Raw genomic sequence first — 27066 nt, forward strand, 5'->3', positions numbered from 1 at the left:
TTTGTTGAATAAATATAACCATATTCAATTAAAGACATGCACAAGATGCTGGGAATGGTGGCTCATGCCTGTAATCCCAACACTTTGGGAGGCTGAGGTGGGTGGATCACGAGGTAAGGAGTTCAAGACCAGCCTGGCCAACATGGCAAAACCGTGCCTCTACTAAAAATACAAAAAGTACCCAGACGTGATGCCATGTGCCTATAATCCCAGCTACTTGGGAGGCTGAGGCAGGAGAATTGCTTGAACCCAAAAGGCAGAAGTTGCAGTGAGTTGAGATCATGCCACTGTACTCCAGCCTAGGTGGCAGAGCAAGTCTCTGTCTCCAGAAAAAAAAACAAAAAGACACACACAGGAATTGTAATAGCATCACTGTAATAGCTGAAAATTGGATACCACTCAAATGTCCATCAACAGTGGAATGGAAAAATATATTTTGTTTCAATCGTATATTAGAATGTTATATAACAATGAGAATGAATGAACCACAATATGAAGATGTAATTAATTTCTTGAACATAATGCTGAGCAAATGAAGACAGGTTTTAAAAAGTTACATATTGTATGATTTGCATTTATATGAAGTTCAGAAGTAAGCAAATCTAAGGTGATAGAAGTAAGGATAGAGGTTTCTTTTGGAAGAGTGAGATATGACAGGCAGGGGGCTTGAAGGTATTTCTGGGGATATTGTTAATATTCTATTCCTTGATCTGGGTTCTGGTTACATGGATCTTGTTACTTGCTTAAAATTTATCAAACTGTACACTTATTATTTATATCCATTCCTGTATAAATGGCATACTTAAATAAAATCTTCTAAAAATGAAACGAAACACAGACACCTACGTTGCTTTCCATTTTCCTGCTGAGGCGAGAAGCAAATTCTGCTGACGTCGCTGCTTTCAGTATGGTTTCTAAACTGGGAGCATTTGAGGAAATCCGGCCAGGAGTAATTCACCATCCCCAGGACTGATTCACAGCCTTCTTTGGCAGCCTCACAGAAGGACCTACAGGGCAGAAGTCCATGACTAAAAAAAAAAAAAAAAAAAAAGAGAAAGGTGAAAATTAATGTCTTTACAGAATAGGTTTTGAAATAATAGTGAAATTAAAGTTAGCCCCTGTGTTGTGATATTATCTTAATTTATACTTACTATAGTCAGCAACTTAAATTTTTACATTCAGTCCTATGACAGTGATTTTAGCCACTCTATTGTCTTGATTCTAGAAGAAATAGCTAGATCTACACCATCTATTTCTTGTAGGAGCATTCATCAATAATTTGTTTAATATTTACTGGGCTAAAATATACAGTTGTCAGCCTAAAAGAGCTCTATTTAACATCAAAAGGGAAAAATTAACATGGAAACGAAGGCCCTCAAATTGCAAAGGCAGAAGTAGGTCAAAAATATGTTATTCTTGTACTTTTATCTTCCCTTCGAGAAATTCAAGCATCTCTGAGTAGCAGCAGAGAGTAAGCTGTTCCATTATTAACTTCCCCAGGCTCCCTAGAAAAGGAACATCATACAGACGAGTGGCAACTTGGACCTTGTACAGTTATTTATCTTTTCAGATTTCTAGTTTGTCATATGCAAAATAAAAAAAAATGCTAACAATTATCTGTTAATAGTATGAGTAATGATGCCCCTGGAGCTTATCTTTATTCATTTGACATGCCATCAAACAGTCCTAGATCCACAGCTCTGTGGATGGAGATAGGATACTAACAAAGTCAAGGCCACGGACTTGTTTCCTTGCAGACCCAGGTAATTGTTTCTACTTTACAGCTAAAGGCTGCATCTCTCACCCTGGCTGGTCAATTGCTAAAGGTATTTCAAATAGTTTTAAGGAAACTGGGAAAGAAAATACCCGGTTCAGTTAAACCAAAGCATACACTTCACAAATGTAGGGCCAATAAGATATCACAGAATCACACAATATTAGATATGTAACAAACCTTAAACAAACCTTATTCAAATCCTTCATATGAGATAGTTCCAGGGAGATTCTAGGACGGATTTGAGGTCAAACAGCTCCTACTGGCAGAAGCAGGAATAGAATCCTGGTGTTTCAAGTTTCAGGACACATTCTACCTACTCTCCCTGTCTCTTCTCTTGTAAGGACTTAATAGCTGGGCTTCTAAAACTCCTTGATCAAACAAGCACATTTACAATACCCCATTCATACTTCTACAGATTACAAAAATATAAGGGGATATGCCACCCATTGAAATCAAATGAAACTAATAGGGTCTGTAAAATAATGTTAAGGGAGAGATCTTTGTACTAAAAACGGAAAAAGGGAACTCAACATTCAGATAAAAATATTTTACCTTCCTCTCAGAAAGTCACCTTAAAACTGAATATCTTTTAGAATACTGATCTTCATATAATTGTCTACATACATTAATATGTAACCAAATTCAATAGTGAAGATGTTGAAGAAGAGGTTTTGTATTTGAAATATTTAGCTTTAGCATATAAAATATGAATTCGTTCAGGCAAGTTTATTGGTATAAAGAAGACACCTGAAATATATTAGATATTTCTAGGACTAAGAAAGGATCACTTAAATAACACTGTTTTTCAATATTTCCTGCCTGTCCTGAATCTTATCTCAGAGAAGCTAGCAAATATATTTTCTTAAATAAAATTAAGATACACAGTTAAGGAATGTGGAGAACATAAAATTACTACATGCAGTTACTTATGTTCACCAGGCACTGCTCTTAGTGCCACACATGCATCAGAACAGGATGAGTAATAGGTGTTATTACTCATCCCCAATATACAAATAAGGAAACTGAAGCACAGAAAAATAAGACATTTGTCCAAGTTCACTGAGGGAATGAGGGTCAGAGCCGGGATTAGAGCTCAGGCAGATTGACCCAGGACCTATTCTATTTACTACTGTAGTACAAGTAAGTCCTAATTTCATGAATGCATATCTTGTAAGCACAATGCAAATCTTTTTATTTTTTATTTATTTATTTATTTATTTATTTTAATGGAGCTTGGCTTTGTTGCCCTGGCTGGACTGTAGTGACGCCATAGGCTCACTGCAAGCTCTGCCTCCTGGTTTCAAGCAATTCTCCTGCCTCAGCTTCCCGAGTAGCTGGGATTACAGGAATGCGCCACCTCACCTGGCTAATTTTGTATTTTTAGTAGAGACGGGCTTTCAACATGTTGGCCAGCCTGGTCTCAAACTCCTGACCTCAGGTGATCTGCCCACCTTAGCCTCCCAAAGTGCTGGGATTACAGGCATGAGCCACCGCACCCAGCCGAGAGTGCAAATCTTGATATGCACTTTGTGAGTGGCACCATCACATACATTATGGGTGAGATCTCCATTCTACAAAAGCCTACAAATGTGCATTGAATCAGTATTTGTCAGGGGCTAAGGAACACAAGAAAAGGGTAAATACATTTCTGCTTTCTTCACTAGGTGTGAGCCAGCCCACAGTAAAGCTATAAAACAAGCTAGGCTTGTCATTGGTGTTCCTTCTTTGCCTCCTAGTTCTTGACCAAGGTCCCAGGGTCCCAATGCAATTGTGATCACCCCGATGCCAGCACTCCACCTAGATGGCCACCTCTACCAGAGTGCTTGAAACATATTATTCCCTATCCTTAATCAAAACAGCACTCCCAATTACAGCTAATCTCAATTAGGCTTTCAAATAAGAAAATAGATGAAAAAAAAACACAGAATAATGCATAATAATAAATGAATATTTAACCCTCCCAGAGATTTTTGCATCATTAAAAGAAGACTGCTTACTGGAGTAATGGAATCTCTAACTGATGAAACTCCAGATACCATTTAAAGCGGAAAAAACATTCAACATTTTTTGAAGATGAGAAAGATGTCTGCAAACTGAATAACACTCTGGAGCCCAATTCTCCCAAGTGGTTCCTGGACCTTTCCTCATTTCTGAACTGACTTATTTTATTTTATTTTATTATTTTTTTAATCATTCTACATCTTTTCTTAGAATCTTCTAGGGTAACAAAAATGAAGTTTCATGCAGGAGGCCAGCAGACTGTTTTCAAGTTCTAAAGTTAAGTCTTTAATTCAGAAATGGAATCATTGTCATTGACTCTTATGGTGGTCATTTTCTACGGGAAAGCCTCAGTCTATCACTTTGCAACTTTCACATGGCCACTCCTCCACTGCTGAATCTTGGGCCAATAGCTCACTCATGCTAAAATTCAGTTTCCTCATTTGAAAAATGAGGATTTTGGAAGAGCTGGAGTTTGGATCATTTTTCATAGTCCTTTTACTGCTAACATTCTGTAAGTCAAAATTCATTCTTTAAGGCAATGTTTCTCAGAGGAGCACTGGTAATCCCACCAGCTTTGCTAAATTTCAAAAGGTAACAGGCATTTTTCTCAAGATTTGTTCTGGGAATATATAGAGACATTAAAATACCATTAGGCCTTCCATTCTAAAAATAGGGCCTAAGAAAAATGTCTACAGTGTTTCCAAATAGTTCTCTTAAGAGGTGTAACCAACTGAGACCCATAAGCTTTAAACTGCTGGACCAGGATATATGTGAAATAGTGATGGGGTATTAATAACTAGCAACACTTTCAAACAGTGAGCAAAATGAGGAGTCATTTGTTCTTGCATTGCATAAAATTCAACTGCCTATGGAAGGGTGAAGCATTTTGCTTTTCATCACATAGAACAGTGTGGTGAGATAGGCCACACTATTTTGGAGTATGTGTCCATATCCAAGCAACAAACAGATTGATGACTTTAAAACAGTGCTCTGCACAGGGAAGGAGTCCACTTTAGCTATCTAAAAACTATTTTGGAAAGGATGCTTATTTTAAATTGATGTCTGAAGTGCATTTGGTGTTGTGCAAAAGTATCTGGTACATTTCAACTAAAGTTAAAGCAGAAAGCTCTTATATCTCCTCTATAATTATTTGTTCAAACATTTGATAACTGTATAAATAATAATACTATATAGTGATAGTGAAGTTTTTATGGTGTTTTCACTAGGAAGGGTGTTGTAAAATTATTTATCTACCAAAAACTGTACAGTTTATCTATAAAAATATTAGAGAATTTATCTTCAGATAATTTTGTTATAGTATATATACAAATTAGTATATATATTTTATCTGCAAAAAACAAGTTCTGATAAGGACATAAAGTTTAAATTATGAAATAAGTCAGCCACAAGGCAGGCTTATATGGTTAATGGATTTTCAAGTTTTATAAATCACTTTTCTCTTAACTTTTTATTTTGAACTACTGTTAGACTTACAGAAAAGTTACAAAAAAAGTACAGAAATTTTCCATATATCCTTCATCCAGACTCCCCTAAGGTAAACATCTTACATAACTATAGTATAATTATTAGAACCAGGAAATTAGCATTGATACAATACCTTTAACTAAACTAAGGACCCTTTTTTAATTTTGCCAGGATCTCCATTTAGGATCCTACATTGCATTTAATTGTCACTTTTTACTTTTGGCAAATAAACTAATCTTTAAATACATTAGGATAACTCAGAATTTAAAACTCTTTTTTCATGAGGGAGGAAAAAAAAAACAAAACAGAATCTTTGTGACAGGTGGACTTTAAGATGGCCCCAATGATCTCTGCTTCCTGGTATTCATGCCCTGTTTAATCCCCTCCTCTGGCATGTAGGTTGCCTGAGTGATTTGCTCCCAATCAACGGAAGGTAATGGAATGTCAATTTTATCATTAGTCTACATAAGATTATGACTTCTGTCTTGCTAACAGACTCTTTGCCTTACTGGCTTTGATGAAGCAACATGTCATATTGAGGAGACCCACATGGCAAGGACCTGAAGGTTGACTCTGGCTAATAGACAGCTAGGAACTAAGACCCCCCAACCAAAGCCTTTAAGGAACTGAAGTTCTCCCAAGAATCACATGAGCTAAGTTCTTCCAAGAATCACATGAGCTTGGAAGTTGATCCTTCCCAAGTCAAGCCTTCAGATAAGACCCCAACCCTGCCAATATCTTTATTTCACCTATATGACAGACCCTAAAGCAGAGGACCTGGCTGGGCCACTCCCAGATTTCTGACCAACAGCAACTGTGTAATAATGTAAGTGTATTTCTTTCAGCTGATAGGTTTACGGCAGTTTGCAATATATAACTAACACACTTTTCTTGACATATCACATTGTCAAAGGCATGCTACTGAGTTTGATGTCCTATTCATTGACAAGACTCACACAATAATCTTTTTAAAAATACACTCCTAAATTTGTCTTTGTTATGCTGAGCTGTTCAGTGAAAAATACTCACAAAATCAGTCACAAGCAGCTCCCAGAGTTGCAGACCTTACTTAGTTGTGAAGAGAATGTTAATGCTGGAAGGATCTTCTAAGATAATCTACTCCCATTTTCTCCTTTTGCATTACGAGGAAATTGAAGCCTAAACAGATTTCATAGCCAAATACTGTGACTCCATCCCAGTGCTCCCAAATATCTTGCCTATCTGACCTCCTTGCACAATCCATGAGCAACAGATAACACAGGAACATAAATCAACAAACGACAACACTACTGGAAAACCCAAATAATAATAGATGGCTTGTTCTCTCTATGATAAGCGAACAGCATTGGCTTCCTATGTCAGCATATTCTGTGACCTCAAGAGACCATATAAAAGGTTAGGCTTAGTGGGGTATGAGAGAAGCAGGAAAGAGGCTTCTTTGGTTTCTACTTCACTAAATGTGGGGATGGAATTTAGTGCAAGGGAATTTTTACATGTCATTGTCTCCCATCAGAAGATAAGTAATGGAAGCAGTTGGGGTATTTTTTGGTCACATTGGTCTGACTCTAAAATCCAGGAGTGTGTCATTGTTTTTCTTCATTTGTAAGAGTCATGATCTTACCAGGAAAGAGGTGAGCCACTAAAGCAGGTTCACCGCAGAGTGTTTAATGAAAGGGCTCTGATCTCCTACAGAAGGAAAAGGTACAGGCAGGGTTTAGATAAACCAACACGGGGTAGTACAGTAGGCTGCTGCAGGGAGCTGTTAGCACCCTAGGTTTAAGAGACAAGGGAAAGAGAATTTTCTGGAACTTGGAGATAGTTGTATGGGGAAGGCTGCTTGATAAGGGTTGTGGCCTCTTCCAGTGAGTGGGCTGCAGTCAACCCATGTAACCTGGCAGAAAGACAACCAGGGGATCACTACCCAAACTGCCTATCCTCCCACACTCTGATCTCATGCTGGTGGCTTCCATTGGTTGAATCCAACAGGAAACTAGAAAGTAGCCACTGTTAAAGCGGCCTCTCCCGGAAAGAGTTAGGATGGAAGAGAGTGGAAAGTAGATATGGAGAAGTAAATAAGAAACAGCCAGCACAAAGCTGCATGCCTTGCACCTAGTGAAAGCTCAGCAAATACTTGTCAAGGGATGAAACACAGTGGCGTGTGAGCAGATAAACTATGATTAGCTTGACATCTGGTAGGAGTGTTTACACCACAAGAATCAGCAGATTCTATAAATAATGGTTTTGTTGTTGGTTTGTTTTTTTCTTTCTCAGGGATCCAATTTACCAGCACACCACTGAATAAAGTCTAAATCATGTTATCTGCTACAGAAGGAAAGTTGTTTTCATTTCCACTCAAAAGAAAATTACTGCCATGAACTTCTTGAATCAACATAAGAAATGATCTCAATATTAACTCCTTCTCCACTACTTCTACCACTCCTCCTTCATATACATTATTTTGTCGGGGAGTATAGCTCAGGGGTAGAGCATTTGACTGCATATGCATTATTTTTTTGGTGGTAATACCATCTATCTAAGTCTCCAAGCCCAAAAGCCTTTGCCTTCCAGTCAACTTAGCCATTCATATGCAAATAATCACTAAATACTGCCAATATTACTTCCTAAAAATCCTTCCAATCCATTTTCCCTTCTCTCCCATTGTATTTTCTAGAAAAATTAAGCCAGCTGTACTCTCTCTAATATACGGTAGATCTGGCTGTCACTCCACCTGAATTGCCTTTTTCCCCCACCTTGTTTACATGGTATATTTTTCTTCTTCCTCCAAAATTAATTTCAGCAGTTACCTCCTCCCTGCTAGTAGCCTTCCCTAATAATGCCAGATAAAATGAATTCCTCTCCTTTCTCTGTGTTAGCTCCACGCCTTGTAAACTGATCACATTTTACAGCAATTTAATTGTGTTTATGTCTGGTCCTCTATTATGCTGAGTCCCTTGAAGACAGTAGTATGTTTTATTCATTTCCATAACCCAGCATCTAGCAGTGTGCCTGGCACATTATAGGCACCAATAAGTGTTTGCTAAAGGAATAAATTGATAATTTTCCAGGTATCTTTGTTGAATAAACTGATACCAGGAGCTGAGATAGAGCTAGTTCCTAGTAAGACCCTCTATCCCTCCCTTACATCAGCGCCCCCCCGCCACTAATACTCCTTACCTTGGCAACAGTAACTGCTTGCAGTACTGATCCCATCATGACCTCTTTTCCCACTTCAATCAATTATGACATGATGCTTAGTATATCTGGCTCTCCCTCACCTCCCAGACTTCCAGATCCTCATGGATCAAATGTAAGTTTGCAGTAAGTTTTCCTGAGCAACATTGCCTAAAATTGCACCTCTTATCACCATACTCCCACCCTCCCAAAGCTCTCCATTCCCCTGCTTTGATATTTTCATTGCACTTATCACTATCTGCTAAATGAATATTTATTATCTGTCTATTTATTTGCTTACTGCCTATCTCTCACCGACATGACATAAGCTCCGTGAAGCCAAGGATATTTGTTTATTTCATTTGCAGCTCTATCCCTGCTGTGCACAGTCAGCACTCCATAATTATCTGTTGAATAAGTAAATGAATCACATGCAGAGGTGATTCCTGTCTGAGATAAAGCTGTCAGTAGCGAAGTTGGGAGGGGAACTTAACTCCCAACTTAATGGGGTATACAAAAGCTCACACTACCTGCCCACGAGGTCCCCTCCACTTCAGGTCAGCAGGTTCTACACGCACTATTCAACCTTTAAATAATGCCCATGTAATAGTTAAATGTCAGTAAAAGTGTTATAAATGAAAAGCCTACACAGACTGAGGGTCTTGTTTGTTATGTCAATAGTAGTGTGTCACTCTTAAAATAGAGAAACTTAGAAAATACTAACAGATAAACACAGTTTGAATTAAGATGGGCATGAATAATGTAAAAATGACACAGCCACTCTGAAAGAGAATATAAAATTCCATTCTCTTTTAACCAACACATTCCTGATTCTCATTAATATCTGGCATACTTACCAGGGCCCAGGTGATGAGAGATTAACAGATCACAGAAGAAATGTGCAATTGTTTAATTATTTTGCAGCTGTTTTGATTTTTTTTACACATTATAAAATGGTGCCATAAATATGGATATTCAAATGAATTGAATAACAAGTATTATTTATAGATTCTAATCAGAGCCACATAATTATCAGGTGAACCCACCCCCAACATTTCAACGTAGGTTCTTTCTATTTTCCCTAAGAGTCAGCTGGTCTAAGAAATAAAGAGAAAGAGTACAAAGAGAGGAATTTTACAGCTGGGCCTCCAGGGGTGACATCACATATCTGTAGGTCCGTGATGTCCGCCTGAGCTGCAAAACCAGCAGGTTTTTATTAAGGACTTTAAAAGGGGAGGGGGTGTACAAACAGGGAGTAGGTCACAAAGATCACATGCTTTAAAGGGCAATAAAGATCACAAGGCAAAGGGCAAAGCAAAGATCACAAGGCAAAGGGCAAAATTAGAATTACTGATGAGGGTCTATGTTCAGCTGTGCACATACTGTCTTGATAGGCATCTTAAACAACAGGAAACAGGTTTCGAGAGTGGAAAACTGGTCTGACCTCAATTTTACCAGGACGGGATCTTTTCCCCACCCTAAAAAGCCTGGGGGTACTGCAGGAGACCAGGGCGTATTTCAGTCCTTATCCCAACCACATAAGACAGACACTCCCAGAACGGCCATTTATAGACCTCCCCCCAGGAATGCATTCCTTCCCCAGGGTATTAATTATTCATATTCCTTGATGGGAAAAGAATTCAGCGATATCTCTCCTATTTGCACATCCATTTATAGGCTCTCTGCAAGAAGAAAAATATGACTCTATTCTGCCTGACCCTACAGGCAGTCAGACATTATGGTTATCTTCCCTTGTTCCCTGAAAATCGCACTTTTTCAAAGTGCACTGATTTCATATTATTCAAACACATGTTTTACAATCAATTTTTACAATAGTGGTCCTGAGGTGACGTACATTCTCAGCTTAAGAAGATAACAGGATTAAGAGATTAAAGTAAAATAGGCATAAGAAATTATGAGAGTATTATTTGGGAACTGATAAATGTCAATGATATCTTCACAATTTATGTTTCTCTGCCACAGCTCCAGCTGGTCCCTCCATTCGGGGTCCCTGACTTCCCCCAACACATAATACCAATGAATTATTGAGAAGAAAGGTACTGCACAGAGCTTGATGAAATGTGTGTGCTTGTGACACTGTCAGTAACATGACAAGGCATTTTTAGATATATTTTATCTGTCATGGCCTGATTCTCTAGCTTTACATCTTTGTAAAATGAAAGTAATCAGAATTATATGACAGTATCTTACCTATGCTTTGAGCCATTTTGGCTCATAAAATGAAACCTCATCTATCACTTCATATTTTATATATAATGCCAAAAAAGCAACTAAGTCACCAGTGTTGTATGATGTTGAAAAGGGAACTTTGCTACAACCAGCCACCTAAACAGCCAGGTTGCCAGAACTCATGTACCTGACTGCTGTTTCCAAGTTAGCAGATAAATTCAGGAAAGTAAGCAGCAGATGACTTTCAGAATATTTCTTTGGTAACAGCAACAATGCTCATTCTTTTTGCTTGACTACTGATCTATATACATTTTAAAAAACTATAAATATGAAAATATTTAATTCCTTAATGTTTCCATTTATTCCCAAATGTGAAACAATTTGGGATATATGTAACTTAACACCTAGAGCCTGAAATTCTATTTTCTACCATGAACTGTTTAAGCAAAGACCAATCCACCTAAGACACAGAGGGGTCAAGCAGATGACCTAGCTCCTTCCCAGGGTGATACCCTTTAAATAGTTGTTTAATATTTATTTGGGTGAGAAACTGAGATTTGCACTGAAGAGAAACAGGACTTTAGGTAGCAGGGTCCCAATTTGCAAACTCAACTTAGTAAACCAGAAGTCCTGCAGTTAACTTGGCCCATTCTTTCTGAAGGCAGTTAGGTGGCCAGTTGTTGCTACTGGATATGATCCATCATATGTCAACACCATGCCCCCCAAAACCTTCAAGAAGATTCTCTGATTAGTATTTCAAAGCAAACATAAGAGTGTTTTTGAGAAAACCTATGCCAAATTTAATTTTCTTCATCTTGTTTCATGAGTTTTTAGAGTTCCTTATTCATCAGTGCCTTGGGCCACTGTAAATGGACCTGCCTCTCAACCCAATGAAAAACCAATTAACCTTATGATGCTGGATTCCTTACCCTAGGGTCTCCAGTAAGTTCTCATCAGTTGGTTTAAATACCTCCAGTAGTAGCAAACTCACCATTTCCTGAGTTGACAATTCTATATTTACACAAGTTTATTATCCATAAAATTCTTCCTTTAGCTAAGTAGGAATTTACTCCTCAATGACTTTCAATTACTAGTTCTATTAATATGCTTGCCCTGTGGAAGAACACAGAAAAAGTATGCTCCGCCTTCCATATCATGGCCCAGAAACATTTGAGAATGGCCATGGTACGCCCTCAGAGGTTCACACTCCCAGTTCCCTCAAGAATTCTTCACATGAACAGATTCTCAATCGCTATTCTCGTCAGTATCCTCTAGACATTAGACATTTTATTGTTGTTTTCTTTCTGTTCTTTATATAAACTTTAATGCTAAAATTTTCAATTAGAAAGTCTTTTTAACTGAGTACATATGAGTTAATATTAAGAAGAAGCACAGAGCTGCCAAGCCAGTCTTCAGGCACAATCTAGTGATTCCTTATCCATTAGGTCCAGGATTTTAACAGTGATGGAGAAGTGAGAGTTAATGTAACATCTTTTAGCTGGTTATTCTGCCAACCAGATCATCAGTGTTGCCTGATTTTAAAAAGAGAAGCTCAGGAGCTTCAGAAAGAAGCTAAATTATCTCTGGAAATATTATCCAAGTCACCTTAAAGTTTCAATTCCTTTAAAATATATACAAAATTTGATTTATGCAAAAATTTTAGGAACATATAAATTATACAAAAAGTGTAGTACAACTACAGTCAACATATTTTGAACTCTCATTAACCTAGACATTTAGGAGGATTCCCTGATTGAAGAGTTCATTTATTCCTTTACTTAAATATTTAATGAGCACCTGCTATGTGCTGGGCAGTGTTCTGAACAATGGGTATACAATGGTGTGCAAAGTCAACAAGTTCTCTGCCACTGTGGAGCTTATAAAGTAAGAAAGGCAATAAACATGCAAAAGGGGATATAACTGTGCCATGGTGAAAGATAACAGGCCCTATTGAGTATGATCAGAGATTTCTCTGCAGAGATATCTTCTGAAAAGAGGGCTTAGTGTGAGGAGAAAGATGCTACCAGGTAAAAGGAACATTATACGCAAAGGAAGCTAGAAAGAGGTTGGCATTTTTGAGAGGTAGAAAGGAAGGTCACTGCAACTGGAGCCAGGTCTATGACACTAGAGAAGCAAAAAGGGCTTCAGAAACTATGGTAGGGACTTAAAACTGGCAATGGACAGAGCTATGCTTTGAATCAAATGTAATCTGCCCCCAAACTTTCAAGCGCATTCTCTGCAGTTGCCAGATGAAATTCTTTAATCTTCAGTGAACACACATAATATAAAATTTGGGTAACAGTATGGTGTTTTTCAAGAAGCTCATTTGAGGAAACTCATTTAGTTCTCACTGAAAACCTACAAGGATTAAGTACACTAAAGAAAACTATAGTATACTATGGAAAACTGAATACACGATGGAAAACATGTAGTTCCCATGCTTCAGGTGAAATTTTTAATCTCAGTCATGTTGCTACGTAAATTTTTTATATAATTGCTCTAGATATTAAGAATATTTGTTTAGGACCTAGTGGCCAATCAGTATGTCAGAGGGAAAAATAAATAACTGACACATCAAATTCTTAAAGTTAAAATCTCATTTCAAGTTGATGAGAATCTGAGGTCTCAAAGGAATCAGGTTAAAAATTATAACATTTACACATACCATTATAATACTTTTAAATTAAGTTTTAAATAGTATTAAGTGGGTATTGTCTCTAGGATGAAACACAAGCAAATCTTCATTGTTTGGTTAGCAGAGGAAATTAGTATGATGAATGATCCAAAATAATGAAATATAAAAGAAAACTATATTTGACATTAGAATTATTTTTATAATACATTTTACTTCTCTGAACTCACTTTGCTTATTAAATTTAGCTTGCAGATCCCACACATACACTAAGTGACAGCAAGAAGCATTGGTCTGAAAGTGCAATTATAAAATTAAATATAATAATAAATGCAGAGCCAGGAGTGGTGGCTCACAGCTGTAATCCCATCACTTTGGGAGGCTGAGGCGGGTGGATCACTTGAGGTCAGGAATTCGAGACAAGCCTGGACATTGTGGTGAAACCTCATCTCTACTAAAAATACAAAAATTAGCCAGGCACGGTGGTGGGTGCCTGTAATTCCAGCTATTCAGGAGGCTGAGGCAGGGAGAATTGCTTGAACCTAGGAGGTGGAGGTTGCAGTGAGCCAAGATCGCACTACTACACACCAGCCTTAACAAGAGAGCGAGACTCTGCCTCAAAAAATAATAATAATAAATGCAATAATAAAAAATAAAATAAGTCCCCAAAGGATACTTGAAAATTAATATAATAATGGATATCATTTTCCATTAAAATAGAAAGTAAAAAATTACCGTATTAGCACACTTATCAGGTCAGGGGAAAAGCAAATTGTACCTAAAAGTGCCCTGAAAATTGTAAGTAGCTTAAGTAAAAATTTACAATATTCAAGTAGAGATTGAATTACAATCAGGATAATGATCGAAATGAATTTAGAGACTCCTGGAAGCTGAATGAACTTTATTTTATTATCTTATTTATGTGTATACAAGAGCCTATAGAGAAATTAAAGCAAAGAGATGTAAGTGAAATTATGAAAAATTAAGCAGAAATGGAACTGACATCTAGCTCCAGAAGCCCTATGTAGTCTACCTAGTTTTGTTTTAATCCATATAGTATTCTACATTCTTTGCAACCTTTCAATACTTAGAATACTTACCATATGTTAGCAATACTTATTCTATTAATAATTAATATTAATAAATAAGTAACTGATAATTAATATTATAATTAATAAGTAATACTTAGAATATGTCAGGAATGCTCATTCATTAATAATTAATGAATATTAATAAATTAATATTTTCATAGTAATTAATACCTTATAATTAGTTAATAATTATTAATGAATAACCTTCATATTTCACTAGTACTACCTGTCCTTTTCAATCCAGTATTTTATAACTGTTGATGACGTTTCTTCGTAAGAGCCAGGCACTGTTCCAAGCATGTTTTATTACTTAATCCTCATACTAACTTTGTAAAGTAAATACCACTACTATATCCATATCACATAAGAGGGAGCTGCTGCATTTGCCTTCAGAGCTTGCTTTCTCAACCACTACTGTGTGTTGAATGCTGGTCTCCCAAAAATATGTTCATGTCCTAACTCCTGGAACCTGTGAATATTATCTTATTTGGAAAAAAGGTCTTTGTGGATGTAATAAGAATCTTGAGATGAAGATGTCATCTTGGATTGTATGGGTGGCCACTAAATTCAATGACAAGTGTCTATATGAGAGACAAAAGAGGAGAAGACACAGACATACAGAGGAGAACACCATGTGAAGGCGAAGACAAAGGCAAGAGCGATTTGGCCATAAGTCAAAGAATATCTGAAACCACCAGAAGCTGGCAAAGGAAGGAAATGAATTCTTTCTGGAGCCCCAGAAGAAGGGGATGGCCTTGCTAGACTTTGGAATTCAAGTCTCCAAAGCTGGAAGAGAATAAATGTCTGTGTTTAAGCCACCCAGATTTTGTAGTCATTTGCTATGGCAGCCCTAGGATACGCTCACAACCACAGTATTATACTACTGCAGTCTAGGAACATAAAGGGCCTCTTCACTACCACCCCATATCTTCATTCATGGGAAAAGCCTAACAGCTCTTCTCTCTCTTCATACTGTGAAAACACCTGCAACTGATAGTTTACAACAAAACATTTTCCTGAATGCCACTGGGTAACAGTTCTTTAGTTACTTCTGCGATTCAGAATCTACTGTTTTTATCCTACCTCAACACTATAGCAATGCAGGCTTTTTCCATTTAAAATAATAAATGCTTTTTCCCTATTTTGGGAATATTTTATACATTAATTAAATCAGTACAAATAACATGGAATTTATTTGCACTTCAAAATGCAATTCAAAGGGGACATTACAACTGATGCCACAGAAATACAAAGGACCATGAAGACTAGTATGACAATTATATGCCAATGAATTAGATAACCTAGAAGAAATGAGTAGACTCTTTGACATGTACAACCCACCAAGATTAAATTATGAAGAAGCAGAAAATATTAACAGACTAATAAGGAGTATGGAGATTGAATTAGTAATAAAAGTCTCCCATCAAAGAAAAGCCCAGGACCTGATGGCTTCACTGCTAAATTCTATGAAACATTTAAAGAAGAGCTAATACCAACTCTTCTTAAACTCTTCCAAAAAATTGAATAGGAGAGAATGCTTCCAAACTCATTATTCTGACACCAAAACCAGATAAAAGCAAGACAAAAACAAACAAACAAAAACCAAACAAACAAAAAACTGCAGGCCAATATCCCTAATGAACATTGATGCAAAAATCCTCAGCAAAATATTATCAAACAAAGCTCAAACGCACATTAAAAAGATCATTCACCATGATCAAATGGGATTCATCACAGGTATGAAAGGGTGGCCCAACATAACCAAATCAATAAACATAATACATCACATTAACAGAATGAAGGACAAAAACATATGATCACCTCAACAGATGCAGGAAAAGCATTTGACAAAATTCAACATTTATTCATGATAAAAATACTCAACAAATTAGGTTTAGAAGGAAAGTACCTCAACATAATAAAGCTGTTAACATCATACTCAATAGACAAAATTTAAAAGTTTTCCTGTAAGATCTGAAATAAGACAAGGATACCCACTCTCATTACTTTTATACAACATAGCACTAGAAATCCTGCTCAGAGCAATTAGGCAAGAGAAGGAAATAAAAGCCATCCAAACCGGAAAGAAAGAAGTTAACTTGTCCCTGTTTGCAGAAAACACTGACCTTACATATATAGAAAACCTTAAAGAAAGCCCTAAAGACTACACATGCACACACACACACACACACACACACACACAAAAATCTGTTAGATCTATAAACAAATACAGTAAAGTAGCCGAATACAAAAATAAATGAAAAAATCAGTAGTACTATACACACACAGAAAACTGAAAAAAATATATATGTATGTATTATATATATAATATATATATATTTGAGACAGTCTCACTCTGTCATCCAGGCTGAAGTGCAGTGGTGCGATCTCAGCTCACTGCAAGCTCCGCCTCCCAGGTTCATGCCATTCTCCTGCCTCAGCCTCCCAAGTAGCTGGGACTACAGGCACGTGCCACCGTGCCCGGCTAATTTTTTGTATTTTTAGTAGAGACGGGGTTTCACCGTGTTTGCCAGATGGTCTCAATCTCCTCACCTCATGATCTGCCCACCTTGGTCTCTCAAAGTGCTGGAATTACAGGCGTGAGCCACCACACCCAGCTTGAAAAATGTATTTTAAAAACCCAATCCTGCTTACAATAGCTACGAAAAACACTTTAGAATAAACAAGGAAGTGAAAGATCTCTACACTTATAAGTATAAACACTGAAAAATACTGAAGAAGGCACAAATGAGTGGAAAGATATGGATGTTCATGGTTGGAAGAATTCATATTGTTAATATGTCCATACTACCCAAGTGATCTAGAGTCAATGCAATTCCTATGAAAATACCAATGACATTTTTCACATAAACAGAAAATACAATCTCCAAATTTGCATGGAACCACAAAAGACAAAATAGCCAAAACAAGCTTGATCAAAAAAACAAAGCTAGAGGCATCATACTACCTAACTTCAAAATATACTACAAAACATAGTGATATGGTTTGGCTGTGTCCCCACTTAAATCTCATCTTGAATTGTAGTTTCCATAATCCCCATTTGTCATAGGAAGCATCCAGTGGAAGGTAATGAATCATGGGGGCAGTTACCCCCATGTTGCTGTTCTTGTGATAGTGAGTGAGTTCTCATGAAATCTGATGGTTTTATAAGGGGTTTTTCCCTGTTTCGCTCGGAACTTCTCCTCCTGCCATCATGTGAAGAAGGATGTGTTTGCTTCCCCTTCTACCATTATGTTTCCTGAGGCCTTCCCAGACATGCAGAACTGTGAGTCAATTAAACCTCCTTCATTTATAAATTACCCAGTCTCGTGCAGTCCTTTATAGCAGTGTGAGACTGGAATAATACACATAGTAACTGAAACAGTATGGTATTGGTATAAAAACAGTCGAATAGACCAATGGAATGGAATTGAGATCCAATAAATAAATCCATGCCTTTACAGCAAGCTAGTTTTTGACAAACATGCCAAGAACACACAATGGAGAAAGGACAGTCATTTCATGCAATGGAGAAGAGACAGTCAATAAATGGCATTGGGGAAACTGCCTATCAACATGCAGAAGAATGAAATTAGACTCTTATTGCATAGGATATGCAAAAATGAACTCAAAATAGGTTAAAGACTTAAATGTAAGGGCCCAAACTATGAAACTACTAAAAGAAAACATAGGGGGAACCTATAGCCTGGTTAATGATTTTTGGGAAATGATCCCAAAAGATCAAGCATCAAAAGCAAAAGTAGACAAATGAGATGTCATCAAACTAAAACTTCTGCACAGCAAAGGAAATAACAGAGTGAAGAGACAACCTATGGAATGGGAGAAAATATTTGCAAGCTATACATCTGATAAAGGGTTAATATCCAAAATACATAAGGAACTCAAACACCTCAGTAGCAAGAAAACAAACCACCTGATGATAAAATGGGCAAAAAAAAAAAAAAAAACCTGAATACACATTCCTCAAAAGAAGACATATAAATGGCCAATAGGTATACGAAAAAGTGTTAAACATCACTAATTATTAGGGCAATGCAAATCAAAACCTCAAATCCCACCACTGCTTTATCAAATAAGTTTATGTAATATTCAAAATCTTTTGTTGTCATTTCAACAACGTTCACAGCATCTACACCAGGAATAGATTTAATCTCAAGAAATCACTTTCTTTGTTCATCCATAAAAAGCTACTCATCCATTCAAGTTTGATCATGAGCTTGTAGCAATTCAGTAACATCTTCAGGCTCCACTTTTAATTATAGTTCTCTTGCTATTTTCACAACCTCTGCAGTTACTTTCTCCACTAAAGTCTTGAATCCCTCAAAGTCATCCATGAGTGTTAGAATCAAGTTCTTCCAAATTCCTGTTAATGTTAATGTTTTCACCTCCTGTCATGCATCACAAGCATTTTTAATGGAATCTAAAATGGTAAATTATTCTCTAAAGGTTTTCAATTTTCTTTGCCCAGATCCATTAGAGAAATCACAATCTATCTATGGCAGCTGCAGCCTTATGAAATGTATTTCTTAAATAATAAGACTTGAAAGTCAAAATTATTCCTTGATTGATGGGCTGCAGAAGAGATATTTTGTTAACAGGCAAGAAAATAACATTCATTTCCTCATACATCTCCATAGAGCTCTTGGGTGACCAGGTGCATTGTCAGCGAGTAGTAATATTTTAAAAGAAATTTGTATTTTTCTGAGCAGTAGGTGTCAAAAGTGGGCTTCAAAATAATCAGAAAGCAGTTTCCCTATTGCCCTTTATTGACTGTCTTTTCTCCATTGCATGAAATGACTGTCCTTTCTCCATTGAGTGTTCTTGGCACCTTTGTCAAAAACCAGTTTGCTGTGAAGACATGGATTTATTTATTGGACCTCGATTCCATTCCATTGGTCTATCAGTAAACAGGTGTGCTGTCATCCAGGCTTTTCTGTTACACTTATAGAGTATGAATAGAGTAGATTTAGCATACTTGTTAATGGCCTTAGGATTCTGGGAACAGCAAAAGATCATTGGCTTCAACTTACAGTCACCAGCTGAATTAGACCTTAACAAGAGAGTCAGTCCCTCTTTGAAGTTTTAAAGCCAGGCACTGACTTCTCTAGCTAGCAAAGTCCTAGATGGCATCTTCTTCCAGTAGAAAGCTGTTTTGCCTAAACTGAAAATCTGTTGTTTAGTGTAGCCATCTTTATCAATGATCTTAGCTAAATCTTCTAGATGACTTGCTGCAGCTTCTAAATGAACACTTGTTACATCATCTTGCACATTTATGTCATGGTGATGGTTTCTTTCCTTAAATCTCATGAACCAATCTCTGCTAGCATCAAACTTTTCTTCTCCAGTTTCCTCACCTCTTCCAGACTTCACAAAATTAAAGAGTTACGATCTTGCTCTAGATTAGGCTTCGGCTTAAGAGAATGTTGTGGCTGTTTTGATCTTCCATCCACACCACAAAAACTTTCTCCATATCAGCAATAAGGCTGTTTTGCCTTCTTATCATTTGTGTGTTCACGGGTGTAGCACTACAAAGCAAAAGTTCTTTGTTGCCTACAAGAACTTTTGCTTTGCATTCACAATTGGCTAACCATTGGGTGCAAGAGGCCTAGCTTTCAGCATATCTTGGTTTTCAACATGCCTTCCTCACTAAGCTTAATCATCTCTAGCTTTTCATTTAAAGTGAGAGATATGCCACTCTTCCTTTCACCTGAACACTTAGAGGCCATTGTAGAGTTGTTAATTGGCCTAATTTGAATATTACTGTGTCTCCCAGAATAGGAAGGCGGGGGAGAGAGAGACAATGGAACAATAGTCAATATATGGAATCAACCTAAGTATCCATTAACCAATGAATGCATGAAGAAAATGTGATACATACACACACACACACACACACACACACATATACAATGGAATACTATTCAGCCATAAAAAAGAAAAAATCCTGTTATTTGCCAGAACATGGATCAACCTGGAGGACACTTTGTTAAGCGGAGTAAGTCAGGCACAGAAAGACAAATACCACAGGATCTCATTTATGTATAAAATATTTAAAATTTGATCTAATTGAAATAGTAGAATAAAGGTTAAAAGAGGCTAGGGAAGTTCAAGGGTGAAGATTGGGGAAATGTTGGTCAAATGACACAAAATTACAGTTACCTAGGGGGAATAAGTTAAAGAGATCTTTTATATAGTGACTATAGTTATTGATAAATATATTGTATTCTTAGGTGGTCATAGTGGTGTGTGGCTACACTCCCAGCTACTTGGGAGGCTGAAGCAGGAGGATTGCTTGAGCCCAGGAGCTTGAGGCCAGCCTGGACAATACAGCAAGACCCCGTCTCTAAGTCTGTATGTATATATAGACAAATATGTACATATATACACACATATGTACACATATGAATGTATATATACACATGTATACACACATATATACACACATACATATATGTATGTGTCTGTATATATATGTACACACATATGTGTATATATGTATGTGTGTATGTGTAGTATTCTTAAAAAATGCTAAGGCGATGGATGTAAAGTGTTCTTACCACAAAAATGGTACAATGTGAGGTGATGTATTTGTTAATCAGCTAGATTTAGCCATTCCATCATGTATGTATACTTCAAAACATCATGTTTACACAATAAATGCATGCAATTTTATCTGCCAATTTAACATAAATAAGAATTCAAACACACAGAAAAAATGAAACTTATTCTTGTATTACTATTCCAAAACTTTGTAACATTTTAATTCAGAAAATAATTGGTGTTATGTGTGAATAAGTAACACATGTTTGAAATTTTTTTAGGTGTATACTTAATATTCCAAAAATTCCATGACATACTTTTGATTGATGTACTTATTGAAATTTTCCCTGATCCTGTTTGATATCATGCTGGAGAGCCTCTGTCTATCTCTCTGTGTCTACACTTTGCCCTTCTCGCCCTGCTCTGCCTCCCAGTGTTGAGTGGAAGAACCATCCAACATCTAGGTATGGTTGATACTTGCTTTAAAGTATAAGATTTGGGACTTTTGAACTGATGAGATTTAGTTGAAATTCTGGATCTCATCCACCATGCTCACATGAATTATGCACCCTTGTCCTCTGGTTGTGGATGACTTCATTTGGTGAGAGGCACTGGCAGATGGGAGGGTGGGAGGTAAGTGAGGTCAGGGTATTTATCCCTCCTTCTCTCTCACTGCAAGACTGAAGGGTTGGCAGCGGCCATGCTCCTCTGCCTAGGGTCATAGCACCTGGCCTGTCCGAGATCCTTCACCCATAGATACAACTCTCTCTAGGTGCTACTGGCCGTTATTCCCCTTCCATCTTGGGTGGTGGAACTATATCTCCGTATCATGAGATCCTGGTGCCTCCTATCACTTACTTGTTCTCTTAACCCTGCCCACAGCTCCATAAATAGTCTCTTCAAGAAACTCTCTTATCACCCCTTTGAGTGTGTTGTCTATCCTCACTGGAACAGCTATTATGGTATTCCTCTGATAGCATCAATCTAACATTGTGAATAATTTTTTCCCATAAATAAAATTATTCCAGATTTTCAAAACATTTCCATTTTCAAAGAATTAGAACTAGCCATGACTAATGTGGGGTTTTTTTTACTCCTTTAATAACAACCAAAATGAAAGGGAATCATTTGGATAATTTTTTTTTCTCCTAGGATACTTCTGCTATAACCAACTCTTATCACTGAATAATTTGGGTTCCCAAATACCTGTCATCGCCATCAATGATGCACTCAGGAAAGGCGAGACTACAGCCAAACAGCATGATATGTTGATAGCAACTGAGGCGATGGAGATACGTGAAAAACTTGAGGAACTTCTCCATTTCCATGTTTCTGACAACTGAGAGGAGAGGTGTTGGTGTGGAGTGGTAGGGCAGCATCTGACACTGGCTGTGGGTGATGTTCATGCAGGCACCTGGGAAGTAAAGACAAGCACATTTAAGAGTGGACACATCAGGAGCAGATGTTTGCAAACTCATTTAGTATTTGTTTATAAGATAAAGTATACTTACTGTAAGAAAGAATTTAGATATGCAATCATACACATATGTGCATGTAAGTATGTATATGTGTAGGATAATGAAATCAAGCTACAAATACTTACAGAGGAAGAGTATTCGTGTCCTGGGAAAATGTGTGGAAAATACATACTCTGCATACATAGCTGGTAGGCATATAAACTGGTAATCACCTTTTCTTTTGGATCCCAGTAGGGCAGGGCAATACGGATCCAAAAAAAATCTTTTCAACGTGCAAATTCTTTGACATTGTCAAGTCATTTCTAGAAATTTATCCTAAGGAAATAATCATATTTGTGAATGTGGATTTATCTACGGGGATCTTGATCTTTGCATAGTTTACACTTTTTAAAAGATAGAAATCATCTAAATATTCAGCAAAAAGTACTGTTCTAAATATATGGAACAAACAATAGAATATTTAGGTACATGAAAGATGCTTCAGAAGACTAATCACATGGGATGATGCTCATAATATAATAAATAAAAGTAGGAAGTCACAAAACAATTTATATACAATGATCTTGTTTTAAAAACACAATTTTGCACAGATTTGTAATCCTGTCTATGTCAACAGTTCAGGAGCAGCTCAGAGCCTCTGATATTATCGTCGCCCATAGTTGGCTCTTTTGGGCAAAACTACATCCATGGCTTTTCCAATGTCTTCATGCCAGATATTTGCCTGGTTGACCCGATATAAACAAAAATGTTGATGTACGTTATATGATGGGATTTTAGGAGTCTCTACATTTTCTTTTTTATTTGGTATTCTCTTGTCTGTATAAAGATTCATTGCTTTTATTGTTGTTGTTTAAACAAGATTCTCTTATTCACAATTACCTCAGTTTCAAGGCCTAGTTATATGAAATCATATCTATATTATACATGAGAAAACTCAATTTTTAGAAGGCTAAGAAATCTGCCTAGAGGTGCATAGCCATTATGTATAAATTTCAGATCTGAAACTATGTCTTCTGAGTAATTTCCATTACTTAGAGCTAATGTAGAGGATTATGTTAAAAATAGTTCTTAAGATAATTCTTAATAGTTCATGAGAGGAAGAAGCTAAAAAGCATATAATGAAATATCACAAGGTCTGTATTTATAGTAATATGTAATACACCCATCTATTTTGACCACATCTTTTTATCAGTTTCAATTATATTATTTTATTTAGAGGTTATCAGCTTTTGGGCTTATGCCTTTGATGGAAGCCCATATTTGAATAACAAAAGGCTCATTCCCTCCATCTAGCCAAAGAAACCACTGAATATTAAGAGATCATTTGAAAAATGCAAGATAGAAAACATCCTAGGGGTCGGGCGTGGTGGCTCACGCCTGTAATACCAGCGCTTTGGGAGGCCGAGGTGGGTGGATCACAAGGTCAGGAGATTGAGACCATCCTGGCTAACACGGTGAAACCCTGTCTCTACTAAAAATACAAAAAATTAGCGGGGCATAGTGGTGGGCACCTGTAGTCCCAGCTACTCCAGAGGCTGAGGCAGGAGAATGGTGTGAACCCGGGAGGTGGAGCTTGCAGTGAGCCGAGATCGCTCCACTGCACTCCATCCAGCCTGAGCGACAGAGCAAGACTCCGTTCCCCACCACCAAAAAAAAAAAAAAAAAATCCTAGGAATTTTCCCATAGTAGCATTTGGAGAGCTTCATTGTTTCCTTTACTGCCACATAACATTCCATTGTATGTTGTACTGGGATTTATTTTAAAAACCTCCCTTTAATAAATATTTGAAATGTTTTCAACTTTTTGCTATTATATTGCTGTAATAAGTAACCTGTACATATGCCTGAAATGTACAATAGATTCCCAGAAGTAGAATTGCTAGGTAAACGGATAAATGCTTTCAGAATTTTGGCAGCTATTGTCAAATTCCCCCATCGTCGAGAAATACCATTTTGCATTCTCGCCAACAGTGTGTGAGGATGTCTGCTTTCTCAGTCTCATCAACAGAGAACAGTGTCAAACTTTTGGATTTTTGCTAATCTGATAGGTGAGAAATTATATTGTAGGGTGATTTTTCATTTGCATTTAACTTGTTGCCAGTGAAGTTGAGCACCTTTTCATATATTTAAGGACCATTTGCATTTTGTCTTCAGTTTCATATCCTTGGAAGATTTTTCCTACTGACTTTTAGGGGTGTTTTTTCTACTTTTATAAGCTCCTTATTAGGGAGATTAATGTACTGAAATATTCTAACACTTTTTCTTTACTTTTGTGGTTCTGAGATTATTTTAAAGAACTAACAACTACATAATCATTTAATAGATGAATATATTTTATTCTACTTTAATCCAGCTGTTGGTGATAAAAAGATTTGAAAGTTGAAAAGTAGCCAGTTCAGAGGCAGAGCTCAAAATCGAATCTGGAGTAAGGTATGATAATATCTGACATTTGAGTACCCCTTTACAGTTTACAAACCACTTCTACCCTTATCTTTTAAGGTTGTATTAGTTAGGTTTGGTTTGGCTGTAGTGAAGGAAAACTGAATATAACATTGCTCTAAGCAGAACAAAATTTCTCTGCCCTATAATAGTCTAGATGAGTGGTCCAGGACAGGAATTGGATCCCGTGGTGCCAGAAACATAGGCTCTTTATGTAGCCCTAACTTCATGGCCCAAGAAAGTGAAACCTATGGTCCAGACAGAAGGGTGGAGAAGTAGTAAAGAGGACAAGGGCACACTCTTACTATTTCTTAAGAACAGTTCCAGCTGCTACAAGACCCTTCCACATATATCCCATTATCCAGAACTTCATCACATGGCCACATCTAGTTGCATGACAGGCTAGGATTATTCCAGTTTGACATGTGCCCAGATAAAAATGGGGAGTGGGATCAATTACAAATGAAGGAGAAAGAATACTGGTGTTCAACCAGAAACCTCTCCCAGAAAAATAAATAGAGAAGGCATCATTATACTAATTATAAAAGAAAATAAAGGTTGCAGTGGCTCACACCTGTAATCCCAGCACTTTGGGAGGCTAAGGCGGGTGGATCACCTAGGTCAAGAGTTTGAGACCACCCTGGCCAACATGGTGAAACCCCATCTCTACTGAAAATACAAAAATTAGCTGGGTATGGTGGCGGGCACCTGTAATCCCAGCTACTCGGGAGGCTGAGGCAGAAGAATTGCTTAAACTCAGGAGGAGGAGGTTGGCAGTGAGCTGAGATCACACCACTGCACCCCAGCCTGAGCAACAGAGCAAGACTCTGTCTCAAAAAAAAAAAAAAAAGGTACAACTATTTTCCTATTCAAGATGTTTGATTAAGCATATATCCTCCCTCCTGACACCTCACAAAAAAAAGAATAGTAAAGGGGAAAAAAGCATAAACTCATAACAGCAAAGAGCATAGAGAGAGGCTTCCATCAGTACATAAATATTTTTAGCAAATTTCCACCATCCAAAAACAGCATGCAAAAAATTTTGAAGTTTATGAAAGAGGATGAAGTCAATTTGCCCAGCAGAACCTAGGAGACGTTCCGGGCTGGAGTTGGCAGATAAGGCAGAGAAGAAGAACAAAAACTGGAACTAAAAAAGGGAGACATTAAAGATCTGTATATGAAACAATTGCTCCTCACTCCACCCACAGACACAGAATACAAGATGGCCAGGAAATTACCACCATTAAAAAGAAAAAAAAAGAAAAATAGTCATCTATCTCTAAAAAAAATTACACAAGTGGTCTGAAAACCGAGAAAACTGGCATGGCTATTGGTACCACAGATAAGGTTAATAATAACTGAAAATGTCACTCTGAAAAAATAGAAATAGTTCAAGACAGAAGAGAACTTTTTAAAAAATCATCAATAACTTCAGAGTAAAGTGATCATGTAATTTATCATCCTACCCGAGAAAATTTAAAGAATGATAACAATGAGCAATTAATAGCTATGCCATGAAAATAACTCTAAACCATGACTGTCTCCTATGAGGCAAGATATAAAGATTTAAATAGGTATTGCATCCATAAATGAGAATAGGATGCTAAGAAAAAGAAAACTCAGAAGAGAAAACCTTATAATCGACACCACATAAATGCAAAGGATCATAAGAGATTACTATGAATTATACAACAACAAATTAGATAACCTAGAAGAAATGCATAAATTCCTGGGTACATACAACTTACCAAGACCGACTCATGAAAAAACAGAAAACCTGAACAGCCCAATAATGAGAAAGGATATTGAATCTGTCAGACCTCTGAGCCCAAGCTAAGCCATCATATCCTCTGTGACCTGCAAGTATACATCCAGATGACCTGAAGTAAATGAAGAATCACAAAAGAAGGGAAAATGGCCTGTTCCTGCCTTAACTGATGACATTACCTTGTGAAATTCCTTCTCCTGACTCATCCTGGCTCAAAAGCTCCCCCACTGGGTACCTTGTGACCCCCACCCCTGCCCTCCAGAAAACAAACCCCTTTGACTGGAATTTTCCACTACCCACCCAAATCTTATAAAGCGGCCCCACCCCATCTCCCTTTGCTGACTCTCTTTTCGGACTCAACCCACCTGCACCCAGGTGAAATAAATAGCCTTGTTGCTCACACAAAGCCTGTTTGGTGGTCTCTTCTCACTGACGTGAGTGAAAGAACCAGTAATAAAAAGTCTTCCATCACAG

At 37.2% G+C, this 27066-nt stretch overlaps 1 protein-coding gene across 15 annotated transcripts in view; it reads right to left on the minus strand.

Moving 5' to 3' along the window:
- CORIN (corin, serine peptidase) overlaps nucleotides 1-27066 on the minus strand; it is a 261847-nt gene that overhangs the window by 147059 nt on the left and 87722 nt on the right. For all 15 annotated transcript variants that reach the window (XR_013417836.1, XR_013417837.1, XR_013417835.1 and 12 more), the window contains exons 4-5: nucleotides 22115-22322; nucleotides 847-1028 (exon numbers count right to left, since the gene is read on the minus strand). Coding sequence is in view for 9 of the 15 variants with exons in the window: in XM_078003367.1 (XP_077859493.1) it covers nucleotides 847-1028; nucleotides 22115-22322 (390 nt within the window). In the remaining 6 variants the exon portion in view is untranslated. The remainder of the gene's footprint in view (nucleotides 1-846; nucleotides 1029-22114; nucleotides 22323-27066) is intronic.

Source organism: Macaca mulatta, chromosome 5, assembly GCF_049350105.2.
Source record: "Macaca mulatta isolate MMU2019108-1 chromosome 5, T2T-MMU8v2.0, whole genome shotgun sequence".
NCBI classification, from domain to species: Eukaryota; Metazoa; Chordata; class Mammalia; order Primates; family Cercopithecidae; genus Macaca; species Macaca mulatta.